Source organism: Bactrocera latifrons, unplaced genomic scaffold (assembly GCF_001853355.1).
Source record: "Bactrocera latifrons isolate USDA-ARS-PBARC rearing strain unplaced genomic scaffold, ASM185335v1 scaffold_41, whole genome shotgun sequence".
Classification (NCBI taxonomy): domain Eukaryota; kingdom Metazoa; phylum Arthropoda; class Insecta; order Diptera; family Tephritidae; genus Bactrocera; species Bactrocera latifrons.
This window is the reverse complement of record NW_017537057.1, coordinates 563,754-578,260: the sequence shown is the minus strand read 5'-3', so window position 1 is coordinate 578,260 and position 14,507 is coordinate 563,754. Positions and strand designations below refer to the sequence as shown.

The window sequence follows — 14,507 nt, the reverse complement described above, 5'->3', positions numbered from 1 at the left end:
AAAAAAAAAAAAAATTTTTTTTTATTAAATTCGGAATTTTTTAAGGAAAATTTTGAAATTTTTTAGTTTTTTTTAGTATTAAAAAAATTTTTTTTTTCCTCAGAAATGAGCGACAAACACAAATTTCTTGAAATACATAGTTGATTTTTCCATTAAACAAACACCACCGTGAAAAACTGTTTCTTTTATGAACTATTGTTTCTGCGCTTTTTGTGTTGTGCTCAACATACAAAATGAGTGACAATTCCTTTGGYAAATTTTCTTCAAAAATAATTGCACTGTATTTCTTTATTATTTTGTAAATCGTTTATTGTTTTGTAACGGCGTTATTTCGTAGGTTCTTGTAAGTTCTTCAAAAATATGTACGCGTCTGTAAGTAAATGTTATTGCACATTTCGATGCGGCTGTAATARTTTCATAATATTTTATTGCATTCATGATTGTTTGCTACTGACAAATAATTATTGTACACGCTGTTATCGATTTATCGATGACATTACACTTTCAATACAAAGCAATGGCTTTAGCAAGCTTACACTTTAACGCCACTTTCACACAAGCAGTTTATTCGTTTACTATTTGCTTTTGCAGTCATTACAATTTTAGCTATAAAATTCGTTAATACCAAAATAAAATTGTTTAAAATTGCAATTTTTCGCCAACTCGTTTGCACATGACACGACTGTTTCGGCTAAAAAGCATTATTTACTCTATTAAAACGCTATTTAAAAGCCAAGTTCCGTTTTTCTTTTGTTTAAAATTAAATTATAGCGTCTTTTTGATTTTTTGTTTACTAAATTATTCATTAACATTATGTAACACTAAATTATATTATTTTGAGTTTAAAAACGAGAGTTAACTGTGTATTTATTTGCGCTACACATACACTCTCATTTCTAACTCAATTCAATGTCTTCTCCATCAGCGAATTCGCCGCTATAATGCCATGCGCATGCACCTGCTCCTCATCTTTATGCTGCTGTTGCTTCCCCCCTGCTGCATCATCAGCCTTCAGCACGCCATTGGCATGCTCCGCACGTGCTGCCGCACTGCTGCAGGCCGCGCCGTTRTTCGCTTCATATCATCGACTCTGACACGAGCTGGCAGCGGAGGATGATGAGAAACCGGATTGCAGGCTGGTCATGGAGCCTTTGTAGTTGGCCGAGCTGAGCACTTCGTAGAAGAAGTTCAATTGTGCGGGGCCTTCAGCGCCGCTCGACGGGCTAAACCACTGCATGATGTAGGAGTGCGTGTGATGCATTACATGGGAACCCTGTGCGCCGAAGAAACAGTCAAAAGTTATTAGTGAAAAACACYATTCAGATGTAAGGAAGGGAGAGRCTACACACCTGCACACTTTCACGGTGTCTGCAAATGAGCGTTGGCTCCTCCTTGAAGTAGTGTTCGCCCTCCACGAAGTCACTCATATCGAATATGGAAACAGCGGTGTCTAAGTGGCACGAAAAATCATTTCAGTTTATATAAGTTGGAAGTGCACAGCACAGCTTTGTACTCACCAGTTTTTGGYGGTAGCTCTTTTGTGGCGCGATACAATGTGAAATGTAGATCACTGCGCATCACGTCGAAGTCCCAGGTGAGCACACTCTTAGGGTCCTCATTCGGTATAATTACCTCGTGTATGTAACCGGTGCGCAGTTCAACGGTTTTATAGAGACTGCGATGTTCATGCATCAGCGCGCCACCGGCTTCCAGCGTCTTTTTGGCCTCCTCCTCCTCCGCATCGTCGTCTTCGAGCGAGTTCATTTTATAAAGCGTTTTTGGCACGAGTCCACCTTCGTGTATGAGCGTCTGTGTTTCGTGTAATGGTAAAATAATTGAGAGAAAAGTCAAATGGAAAACGGTGAGTAATCTTATTTTGAATTGCAGAATGGATTATTCACACACAAACACACAGAGTATGAAATATAAAAWTTTGGCACAGCGGCACCGTGCAAAAATGTATATGGTATTTATGAGCATYGATAATTTTTCCAAAGTTTTGTGATCTGTATGGAATTAATTGCATTTCAAAGCTATCGAGAATGTGTGCTTTCACTTGTAAATAGTGAACTTTGACCATAATTCTACTGTAATTTATAAGAAGTTTGAACAAGAGACACYATTTGTTATTTGACTTCTTGARGTATTCATTCTTTTTCCATCTTCGYATTTGTTCTTATTCAAAATTTTATTGAAAAACCTTTTTACCTTAATACATAGAACCAACAGTAACTCATTAAGCTGTTCCGTAGTGGCCTTATTTGTTTAAGGAGTTGTTGTTTTGACTAAGCATTCTGTCGGACGCTCTTTGATAAAGCTATAAGGATTAAGGCAAGGTGTAATCATCTTGCCATTTCCTCCTCCAAAGTCTGGAGTTTGCAAGACAGAGACTAAAATATTTCGGTAGACACACCTTTGGCAAACCTTCCCAAGTGGCTGGATAATAACGATCTTAATAAATTTGTGGTAAGCTCAAAACGCTTCGTCGATTTATATGATGATTAACCTTAAATGAGTTTATAGGTGACAAAAATTATGAATATCTGTCAAAGTGAGATCTATCGGTTTTGGATCAACCCTGGGACCTAGCCTATTCTAATCTGACTTTTTGACACCCACTCTCTCTCTCTCTCTCTGCATAAAACCCTTTTGAAATCWGCAACAGTTTACCAAATTGTGATGGAAGAAAAAGCTGAGTCAGAGCTTTTGGAGAAGCTTTCGTCACAATGAGCRAGATCGGGGAAAATTCCTCTCGGGCTTGGTAACACAGAGGACGAATATCTGATAAGATGGAATTCATCGATTTTGGATCAATCCTACGACCTAACCTGACTTTTTAACGCTCTCCTTCTCTCTGCAAAACWTTCCATTGAAATCAACAACAGGTTACTAAATTGTGATAGGAAAAAAAGCTGACTTAGAGCTTTTTGCAAGCTTTCGCCGCCATTAGTGACCGCTAGAGGTGAAGAGATCAGGGAGAATGCCTGCCGGACTCGAAGTTTTTTTGGTGGTCCCGTTTTTTGCACCAATTTTTGAGGATTTCCGTAAATTGATACATCAAGGGGCTGGTGTGCTATGTCCTTGCCGGCCCCGATTTTCTCTCTGCGGCCGAGGCAGYAATATTTGAACGTTGTTTATATCTTCAGATTGTATTTAAAACAGCCTTGTTTAAAGGTTTCGGTTCTACAGAGCCCACTTACCACAGAAACACCACTAACATGATTAATATTTGAGAAGAAAACGGTTTTTAAGCGCATCACAATTAAATCAGATTAGCAGCATAGTTATGAAAATGACATTCGTAGCGCTCAAACCAAAAATGAGTTGTTGCAATCAGAAGAAGACGACGATATGGGTTTTGGTATCGTCGACTAARCAGTTGAACACAAAAGTTTCACACTCAGATCGACCTCAAACATGTCGCGAAGTTGAGAACCTTCTTATTTAAAWGTGAATGAAACAAGTGGGCTTTCAGAGACACTAAAAATGTTTAAGAAAGAAAGATGAAAGTCCTCATAACAATAAGGCGTCATAGGATTAAAGTGACTTCCTAAATGATCAGCTACTTYCTTCATTCTACAAACAACTGATTAGTTTATCTAATGGCAAGACAARTGACATRACGCCTCTTTGAGCTTTGTGATATGTGCATATGTATTATGTGTAGATGTAGGCCGATGAACTACTATCGAGCGTTTTATTATCGCTGTTCGCAAGCAAGACTCTAAGTGGAAATGCTCGAGACGTTCGTACAAAGTACAGCACATGACACACATTCACACTTATTTGAATTATTTACTATTTTGTGTGGTGTACATATGTATGTATATGAGGCGAGCACAAGAACTGGCGCAGACATGATTTACGGGCAACAATGTATTCACGATCACTTGGCGCACGAAGCGCTCGCATATAATTTTGATTGACACTGGACAGTTGGTGAAGATTTCTAAAAACATAAAAGCTAAGTAATAGCGCCTCTTACACAATCGCAATTAGGAAAAAAGCAATGCGTAAAATACTTTTGATTAATTATTTCCACATACGGAATGTAGGTCAATGCAGACTGAATTTCGTAAAGAACARAATTTTCATTTGTAGGCATTTGGAGTGGAAGAAAGTTGTACAATTAGATACCGTTAAATGAAAAATCATTACACATTATTTATATTATTTACAGTATTGAACAGTTTTCACACGRCCTACCTTACATGGACCACCCAAAAAGTCCGGTATGACCTCCGAATCGATGTATTGCTCCAAGCCGTCCTTCATGTGTAGACAATCGGGACCGCCGTAAAATAGGAATTTAGAGCGCGTATTCTCATCTGTGAGTGGTTGAAAATTAAGAGTTCCCTATACATTTCTTCAATRATTTTGGAGGAACTTACGTATAAAAGCGCTCACAATTGTCCAGGCAATGGGAAAGACACGCGGCGCACGTACCACCAGCACGCGACCCATTGTTTCGGGGTAGTTGCGCTCGACAGTTTCAATGATATTGAGCAGAGCTTTTACACCCGGGCGCCAGAGATGACGCATTGAAAGACCCTCTAAGTCCACAAGCATACACCAACTCAACACTGGTTGACCCAGCTTTTCGGCGGACTCCTTAATGCGTTGCATGCCTTCCTCACAAATGTGTAGCGTCTATAAAGAATAGTGTTAAACTAAAAAMAAAACACGCACCTCAAATTAGAGAACAAGCAAACTCACGAGCTTTAGTAAACCTTCGGTACCGATCGACTTCAACAGACCTTTCACGTCCATGTGTCCCAAGCGTAGTATATAGATCGGACGTCCATCCTTGTCGTGATGATGCCATGTGCCCGGAAAGTGGTTCACCACTACTGCCGGCGCCTTGTAGTCCTTAATCAGCGTGTCGATGTTGTGCTCCTTGCGCCACTTCAGCGAATCTTTGAGCATGGTGCAGGCCTGGTTCACGTGCCAGTCGCGTGCTGTCAAAAAACGCAGTATGGTCTGATAACTTGGCATTTGCTCCAAGTCCTCGACACCATTCAGCATTTTTCGCAGCTCTAACAGTTTCGACGCTTGCATCGGTGTGAGTGTGCCCAAATTTTTCGCTATAAAATCGCCATCGAGCAGCACGTCGTGTGAGGAGCGACGCCTTTCCTCATCTTTGAGTTTCTGTGCTGGCTCCTCGCTGGCTTCACGCGTGGTCGGCGAACAGGGTGCATCGACTGGCGGCACCCAACGTTCCACACTGGTGACGCCTTTCTCTTTCAGRTCATTTATGAAATACTCGATGATCTCCTTGCCCTTCAGCGTGGTTTGTGTGTATTGCTTCATGCCCATCTTTTCCATGGAGTGTTCGAAACCGAAAAAGTTCTTAATATCCAATGTGGCAGTCTGATCGAAACAGGTCCACTCGGGATTATCGGGATGTGCATAGTAACGGCAACGTTCGAAGATTTCTATGCGTGATGAGAAACTCTCGTTCACAGCCTCTATATTCAGTGTGCGATTGGCCAAATCGAGGTAGTTGTGTTGCAGGAAATATACAAAGTCCACACCTATTAGCTTTTTGAAAATATACGGCGCATCGACGGCCAATTTGCAACGTCGACTTGTATTGCGTTTGGCGCCGTTCTCCAAGACCTCGTCTTTGACGATCTCGCAATCKAGTACGATGGGCATTTGTGGACATTTCGGAAAGCGGCATTCGTAGGCCTGAAATTGGGGAAGAAGAATGAGTAAGTTAGACATTGAAGAATAGAAAAATAAATAATGCAATAAAATGGAATATATCAATAATACAGTAATGTCTAAAGTACAATTCTTACTGAATGCCTCTTTTATCCTACAACTACTTAGTTTTCATAGAGTTTGGGATTAGGTGTTAAAATATTTGATTTTCGAATAGAAACATTCTTAAAATAAAAAAATTGTATGCGGTTTCCAAGAGAATGGTGAAATTTTTCATTAACCAAAATTAAACTTATAAAAATGTAATGACCTGAGTCATTTTAGCAAGGTTCCTCTGTATGTCTGCATATACACGAACTAGTCAGTCAGTTTTTGAGATATTGATCTGAAATTTTGCACACATCATTTCGTTCCCAAAACGCTGCTGAATTGTCGGAACCGTCGATATCGGATTATTATAGCATATAGTTGCCATACAAACTGAACGATCAAATTCAAGTTCTTCTATGAAAACTTTTTATTTGAAAAGATATCTTCACGAAATTTGGCATGGGTTAGTTATTAATAGAATCGGTACAATTTCCGAAGAAACTTTKGAGATAAAACCATTATAGCATATAGCTGCCATACAAACTGACCGATCGAATTCAAGTTCTAGTATGAAGAACTTTTTTACTACAAAAGATATCTTCAAGAAATTTAACACAAATTATTTTTCAAACCAACACTAACATCTCCGAATAAATGGTTCAGATCGGACCACTATAGCATATAGCTGCCATACAAAGTGACAGTTCAATAYYAAGAWCTTGTATGGAAAACTTTYTTATTAGAGAAGATATCTAATTAAAATTTGATATAAATTTTTTTCTAAGACAACTACACAATCTCTGATAAAAGTTTTCAGATTGGCCCACTATAACATACACCTGTCATATAAACCGAATGTTCAAAATCAAATTGAAGGTTTTTTATACCATTTTGTGCTATAAGAAATGTTTAAAGTACATAATGAAGCGTATTTTGTTTTGAAATATTCTTTTCGTTATAAAATTATACTTAATAATTTGAAAATCTGTGAAAGCGCATTTGTGGCTTTCATTTATATTCAGCTAGTAAACTCGCGCAGAATTTCTACAAAAGCACTTCAGCAGGTCTGTAGTCTGTTGTGCTTTAGTTTTAATGCATTTCATTTTCTGTTTGTCTCTGCAAAGACGGCTTCTCTTCATGCATTTAAAAATAACGCTGTCAATTACGGCATACTCGCTGCGCCATCGCACAGCAGCTGTCACTGGCAAATCATTTATGCTGAATATCACAACAATGAAATTCTGCGCAATTCAAGCGTAGCAATGTTAAGGGCACTTACATAAAACTGTTCCACATTCACCAACTAAATGTGTGGGCATTATCCACATGCCTTCAATCATACCCATACTTTTGTCGTGCAATTTTGTCCCCTAAAATAGTTCTGTCGCCATGTAAGTGTCACCAAGCCGTCTCGCCTGCTTGTCAATTTACCCACCGCCATTACGCGTTATTTGTGCTTGATCTTGAACTTTTATAGAACGTTGAGCGCCACTCTTTTTAACAACACTTGCAACAAGCAAGAATATAACGGAAATAAAGGCTTTTACGCTTCTGCGCCTATTTTTAGGCTACCCTGGGAGTTCGCAAAAAACATCAACATTTTATTTGTACAACACTTTTGCTAGTAACATTTCGCTTAAACTTGTTATCAAATGAAAACGGATTTAGGCTTTTGTATACATTTACACACAAACATACACACATATCGTCAACTAAAATGCAAAACAGCGTATCAACGGAAAAATCGAAATTGAGTTTTTTATTGCTTAACCAATACATAACCTATATATAGCCAACATATTACAGTTTTATAACCACAACTTAAATCAATACGAGTGTATGATAACCAATGTATAACCACTTTATAACCAAAATTCAAATTCTCTTTCAATATGATTATATGATAGCCAATATATAACTATTTTATAACCAAAACTCAAAAAAGTATCAGATTATGATTAGCAATATATAACCACTGTATAACTAAATCTCAAATTTTATTTCAATATGAGTGGTTTTTATTATATAGTTTCAACTTTCAGCTTCCGCTAACAGATATCACCATTTTATAACCAATACTGAAGTCAATAAAAGCTTATAATAACCAATATATAACCGGTTTATAACGAAAACTAAAATTTTGTGTCAATATGATTATATGATAACCAATAAATAACCATTTTATAACCAATACTCAAGTCAATATAACCTTATAATAACGAATATATAACCGGTTTATAACGAAAACGAAAATTTTGTGTCAATATGATTATATGATAACCAATAAATAACCGTTTTATAACCAAAACTCAAATCAATACGAGTGTGTGATAACCAATATATAACCATTTCATAACTAGATCTTAAATTTTTCAATATCGTTTTTCCTTCGGCTGTAAACTGATGAAAAGTGATGTTACGTTATATTGCATTTTAGGTGGCGATACAAAAAAATACAAATATAACCGTCATCCGTCCTTCTTCTTGCTGATTTTCACTTTTGTGGCATTTGGTGCTTTTTATTTTATTTTTATATTTTCTGTTTACATTGAACTTGTGGCGCAAATTGACGGTACTTTTGTCGTGTATTTGTTTTATTTTATTTCGCAAGCATTTCGTAACTTTTGAGAAGCCCCCACTCGCGAAATGTAAATACTTAGACATCTAAGAAATGCTGCAACAAAGAAATGAAAGGAAAATTCTCTGAACACAAAGGCAAACATCGAGATTTTTAAGCAGATTTAACACGTCGAAATAACGAATGTGCTTTTAACGTTTTATTTTTCGAAATTAAAATTTTTTGGGTTTCAAAATATTTACAATTTGGTCTGATTTTCGGCATTCCTCATCCTTGCGCTGCTAATTTGTTTGGATGTTGCAATTAAAAGTTTGCTCATAAAGGCTAATTAAATGCCCACATTTATTTGCACGCGCCGACAACATCAACAAACACACAAAAGTGCTTAAGCAAGATTAGAAGCAGCTTCGGTTTGTCTTTCTTTGTCTTTCTTTATCTTTCTTTGTGGCTGTGTGTTTTTTTGTTGCGCGAGGCTGCCGCTAACCGCAATATTTGCAACAGATTGTTTAATATTTTTCGCTGCGATTTTCCTTAATTTTTGTTGTTGTTTTATACTTTTGCACATTCAAGCCAACACTTAGCTAATTTTAGGGTTTTATATCCCAATTGTYGTTTTTGTTGGTTAAATATTAATGTTAGCAAGCTGGTGCGCTTAGCGGTTTACAGTTTTAKAATTTAACTTTTGCATTTTTTTGTTGTTGCAAACTTCATGAAGCTGCTTCTGTGGTACTTTTGTTGGCGAGTGGTTTGAAACATCGCTAAAWGTTATGAAAGCTGAAGGAAAATTCCCGAAAGTGCTTTTTAATGATTAAATGAATTTTAGTGTGAAATTCTGTTGGTTGAGCGCCAGTTTTGTCTGATCCTGGGCTATACATAATTGTTTTAAAAGTAGGGATATCAGTTTATAGTTAGGTTAGGAGACCTCGGTCAATTCTTATTCTCAGAACTTCTGGGTACGGATCCAAAAGTCCGTCGCATATCGTCAAAACACAAATTTATTGAGGTGGCTGATATCAATTACGTTTATTATTTACCTTAGACAGTGAAAGCTAGACAGTGGACGTGAAAGTGTCAAGATGTTTCCAACTCATTTTCCAAAATTAAACTTCAACAAATCTGAAGTCTCACCACGTCAGTGACAATGAGGCAATATTCACTTAGAACACCTATCACTGCGGCAAGCAGGTCAATAGATTTCTTATTTCCCACTCTGGGTCAGAAAGATTTCAGTCACTTTCAGCGAATTCAAGTCGTGTATAGTGGCTCTGCTATTGGAATGAATACATACTTTTTCGGAAGAAGCTTCTTCTTTGATGGCTGCCACTTATGCTTGAAARACACTACAGTGGTCCGACAGTCGGAATACATAATTGATTAAGAGCTCCCAACGGAATGAACATGTTTCTCTTGAAAAAACTCACTACGCCTCTACTCTAGCGACTCCACACATCCACGTATCGGAGATACTATGTGCGCACAAGGTACAGGCTCCGTGACACMGTCGTTCAAGTTCTCAGGAATGCGGTTGAAGTGAGAGAGGATTTCGAAGAGTTGTTCTCTAGAATCCTTAATGTATCCGATTTGATGGAATCTGTTGATGCAGTGAGAGCCACTCTATACCATGTTTTAGCTATTAAGCGAGTCTGGCTGGACTGTACTTTCTCCCCAAGAAAAATACACTATAAAAAATATTAGCTTAACTACGATTTCCTAAAGTCAAAGCACAACTTTAGGTGAGGTGAGAGATGAGAGACCCCAGCGCTTCTCTTAAAAGTTCGACTTCCATGACAGCTTTCTATCAAGGACTCGAACCAAGTACGTAAACTTTTTGACAGGATGAAGTCGAGAGCCCTTCAGCGAAGCCCTCGGCTATAGTCGAGTCTGTTTACGCCAATAAMGAAGAAGAAGTGAGCTTCAAGAAAAAGTATACCAGTAAAGGAATTAAAAATCTGTTTTTTCAAAGATTGTGTTGGACCCTGTAGTGAACATAACAAATCTTAATACTCAGGGTAGGCATGACTTTAATGAAGAGCTTAAATTAGATCTAACTCCAGTTGCAAATAGTATGTTTTCAGTAGTTAGAAAACTAAACTTCGTTTCTAGGTGGGAACTTTGGAAAGAGCTCTGACGACGAGACTAGAGTTCTCCATTATATGGTTTATGAAAAATTTCTTTACTGAAGGACTCACTACGTGACCTCGTATATCCCACAAAAGTTAACCATGTCCTAAGGAATTAAAAGTGCTTTAGTGCCGATATAGTCACCAGTGACCAAACAAGAACTGAAAATTTAAAAATTCAAGCGAAAATGGTTTTTAATCTTTTAATTACCTCCAACCCTTGAAAATTATTTTACAGGTCATTGTAATATATATATGTCACTGAATATTAAGCGCCACATGCTTGAAACTTCAAGCCATGAAATATTTACTGGCAATCTGATTYGCTGCTCGTAAAATGCTTTGCTTGAAATATTCATACACCAACTAGTAATTAACTTGGAAATTTACGGTYAAGCACTTGCAGCCAWGTGACGTTAATAAAAAATTGAARCTTTACACTTTCAACATGTAATACCGCAGCGGTGCGCAACCTTTAACSMAGAAAAGAAAGGACTTGCTCAATAACGGCATATCGCACACGAAAATTRGCACGAGCGGGTTTCTTATGTAACACAACGAAGTCACTGCAGCGCATGTCCTGCGGAGAGTTACCACACACGGCAAAACAAATGACTTTTTAACTTGCATTCCCTTGTGTATATCACGGCGGAGAGCTTAAGCATAGCATACCACAAGGCGCGGCGACCATCAAAAGCGCGCCAGCGTGCGAATGAAATGTTCGTGTTGAAAACAGCTGTAAATTCAGCAAACACGCACTTGAAATTCACACACACAGCACGAGCAACACTGAAAAACTTTCGCTGCCAGCAAATGCGGAGCAGTCGTGCGGCCCTTATTTATTGTACCCCAAAGTATGTGGTTGTTATGGTTGTTATTTTTTTTGTTTTTTTTTTTTTTGATAATAGTACTTGAAAGCGGTAATGCTAAGATATCGTTTATTTGTAAATAGCGTTTCGACTCATTAGCCGCAGCGAGGATCTGAAGCCATACGTTTTACCTCGGCGCTCGCCATCCACTTGATGACATTTGATAGCCTTGGTTTATAGGCCGCGCTCGGCACAATCGACACCATTAACCTCCACAACTCGGTTGGCAGGTGTCAAGGTTCCTTGGTAAATACGGGGAATGCTCGCTGTTGTGTGCCCCCAACCGGTTAGTGTCCCTTAAAACAGTCGACTTGGTACCCGCATTCATTTATCGAGTTGTCTGCTGAGTGCAGCAATTACCTCATATAACTGTATATGTATGTAAATATGTTGTGGTATTTATGTTTTAGTTTTGTTTGTGAATTTCTACACTTTTCCCACTTTAAATATTCAGGCCAGTTGAGAAAATCACTAGCAGCAGGGCATGTGTAATACAGCTGTTGGGACTTCGGTGGGAGCATGCCGGCCCAAATAAATTTATAAATTTGTAAAAAAAATAATATGACACGTGTACATGAATTTAAAATGCTTTTCTAGAATTTTCTGAATTAAGAAAATTTTATTTTGTATAAAAAAATTATTATTGAATATTTGTAAAATAAAAAAAAAATATGTGTATGTATCGAGTAATATCAAATATTTAGCTAAGAAAAGGATCAAGTTTAAATAATATATATAGGTGTTTTAGGCATTTAGTTATTTTAGCTACCCAAATAATATTTTTTTATAAAAACACGATGAATAATTATAAAAAAATTTACATTGTGTATCATCAACTCTATTATTGTACCATTAATATCATATCAGGTTTGAAACTTCGCTAACAGTAGAAGCCTAAATGTAGGCAACATTTTATTATCGCCATTAGTTTTGTGTGTTTGGCGAACGAAATGCTGCAGTTTCGTGAAAGAAACTGTGTTTTTAGAATAAAAATAAACGAAAGTAAGGAAGTGCTAAGGAAAAAGCACTGCAAAACATTGTATTTAATATTTTTGTGAAACAATGAAAATTACGCAAAGATAGAAAATTCTAATTCCAATCTGTCTTTGAAGGCTTTTTACAACTCGTGTGCTTGTGTTTGGTTAAGACTGAGCCAACATTATTAATTTTTGGCATAGTAATTAGGAACGGTCTTAAAACCTTAACTTAGAAAAATRCATTTTTTTGAAATATCTTTTACCCGGGAAATTTAATTAAAACTTCGAGGTGTATTTTTGATCCAAAGTTCCATAATAAATAATTCGGGGATAGGAAATATTTTGAAACGATTTTAAGCAGTTTAGTTGTTATGAGATATTATTTATTACCAGAAACCTTTTGAATTTCATTAAGAAACCTCACATTGCGACAAAGGCAAGTATTTTCCTGATTTCATTCATTTTAGGCAGTAAACTGATATTAGAAAGGGAGTGATATAGAAGATACATATAAAAAGCCGAAAATTTGGTTATCTGAATTTTTCTCATAAATTTTCAGGTTATGTGAAAGAAGTTRTAGACATTTTTATTACCTACAACATATAAATATTCTCTATAGGACTCGCATTTTCGCCGGAAATGGTGATAAACTATTCTTTACCTTTAAAAATTCAGCCTTTCCTTTCTTTTAAAACTTCTTCTATATAATTTATATTTTTTGCATTTTAYAATTTTATATACAAGATAAATGATTTATAAAATGTTATGAATGATAATAGAAAATGCTAATATTTTATTGCAGAAGGTCACAATCGCTGCTGAAAATAAAGTTTCATCTTCCATAAACTTCAAATCAGGTGCGAAACTTCGATAAGATAAAAGTAGCCGCTCAATTGTAGCAACAATTTATTAACTCTCACTATTATTCTAGTATCTACCACTATTATTTAGTGGATATTCTGCTTGGTGAACCCTAAAACTCAACAATGCATACATAATATTTTTGGTTGTTGTAAAACAGTAATACCGAAGGTTGAAAATAAAATGAGGATAGACTTTACTGCCAGAGATTGCCAGTGGTATAATGACAGCAGCTTTTCCCCAAAATCGCCCAAATTAACTAAAATTACTAATTTATGAAAACCTTTTTGGTTAAAAAAATAATTACATTCAACTGCAGGCTATGTAAAATTTACAGACCATTTATTGCAAGTTTTTTTTTTTAATGGAAAAGTGTTCATTTATGGGTTCTTTTGTTGAAAAGATTCCATTCATCTTCTAAAATGTAGCCAGCACAACGCTACACTCATAGAAATGTTCATTCATGCGAAAAAYCAGTTAATTTTGGCTTTTCATACATGAAAACGGGTGTTTATATAGGACAGTTACTTAACTTCAATTCTTGAAATATGGATCAAAATTTAGGCGCAAGATTTGAAACCTCTTCGTTGAATTAAATAGAAGCTCAAATGTAAGAAARGACAAAAAACTGAGCAGAAAAGTATCGAACAATTTTTACCTAACCAACCACTCTCACAGTTTCGATACACATTTAATAGATTTTAGTATTTCTTTAGACACCCTTTATACTCGCACATCTCAGTATGTAGTAAATAGTATATAAACGTTTCCCTCATTCAACGTTTCACACATGCTGGCGTCTCGACACCACATAATTACTCCTGCAAAGAATATAATGGCAATCTGGCACAAAGGAAAATAAATAAATACAGCTGTTCGTATGTACATGGCATATATTAACATGTAAGCGTAGGCGTGTAAGCTCATAAAGTCAAAGGAATTTGTCCAGATTTCTCATTCAATGCTTTCAAAAAGGATATATTGCTGAGTGAATGTTTTTTCCAGTCGATTTATACAGAATATGTGATGATATATAATATGTACACATGTAGCAAGAATGGCTTGAGTGACGGGTGTATAAAGACATACCAGTRAGCAAATTATTTGTGTTCGACCAAAATGATATATATTTGGTTAATTATACATACAAAAAAATAAGTCGAAGTTCGATTAGAAATATGAAAGGAGTTTTTGGACTATCCAATATATACATTATGACAAAGGAAATTGTAATTTAAATTTCACGCTTAAATGATATTTCAAAAAACATGTATTTTGCTAAGTTGGTAGGACTGTCCTTAATAACTATGCCAAATATGAGCGCGATCTGTCAATCAGTTTGTTT

General features: G+C 36.4%; 1 protein-coding gene across 1 annotated transcript in view; it reads right to left on the bottom strand.

Moving 5' to 3' along the window:
* Positions 1 to 377: 377 nt before the first annotated feature.
* The window catches only part of LOC108972631 (protein real-time), a 36,556-nt gene continuing 22,426 nt past the window's right edge, over positions 378 to 14,507 (bottom strand). Inside the window, exons 2-7 of the mRNA XM_018939298.1 lie at positions 4,717 to 5,691; positions 4,392 to 4,650; positions 4,207 to 4,328; positions 1,518 to 1,809; positions 1,350 to 1,450; positions 378 to 1,273 (exon numbers count right to left, since the gene is read on the bottom strand). Coding sequence (XP_018794843.1) covers positions 1,082 to 1,273; positions 1,350 to 1,450; positions 1,518 to 1,809; positions 4,207 to 4,328; positions 4,392 to 4,650; positions 4,717 to 5,691 — 1,941 coding nt within the window. The 3' untranslated portion in view covers positions 378 to 1,081. The remainder of the gene's footprint in view (positions 1,274 to 1,349; positions 1,451 to 1,517; positions 1,810 to 4,206; positions 4,329 to 4,391; positions 4,651 to 4,716; positions 5,692 to 14,507) is intronic.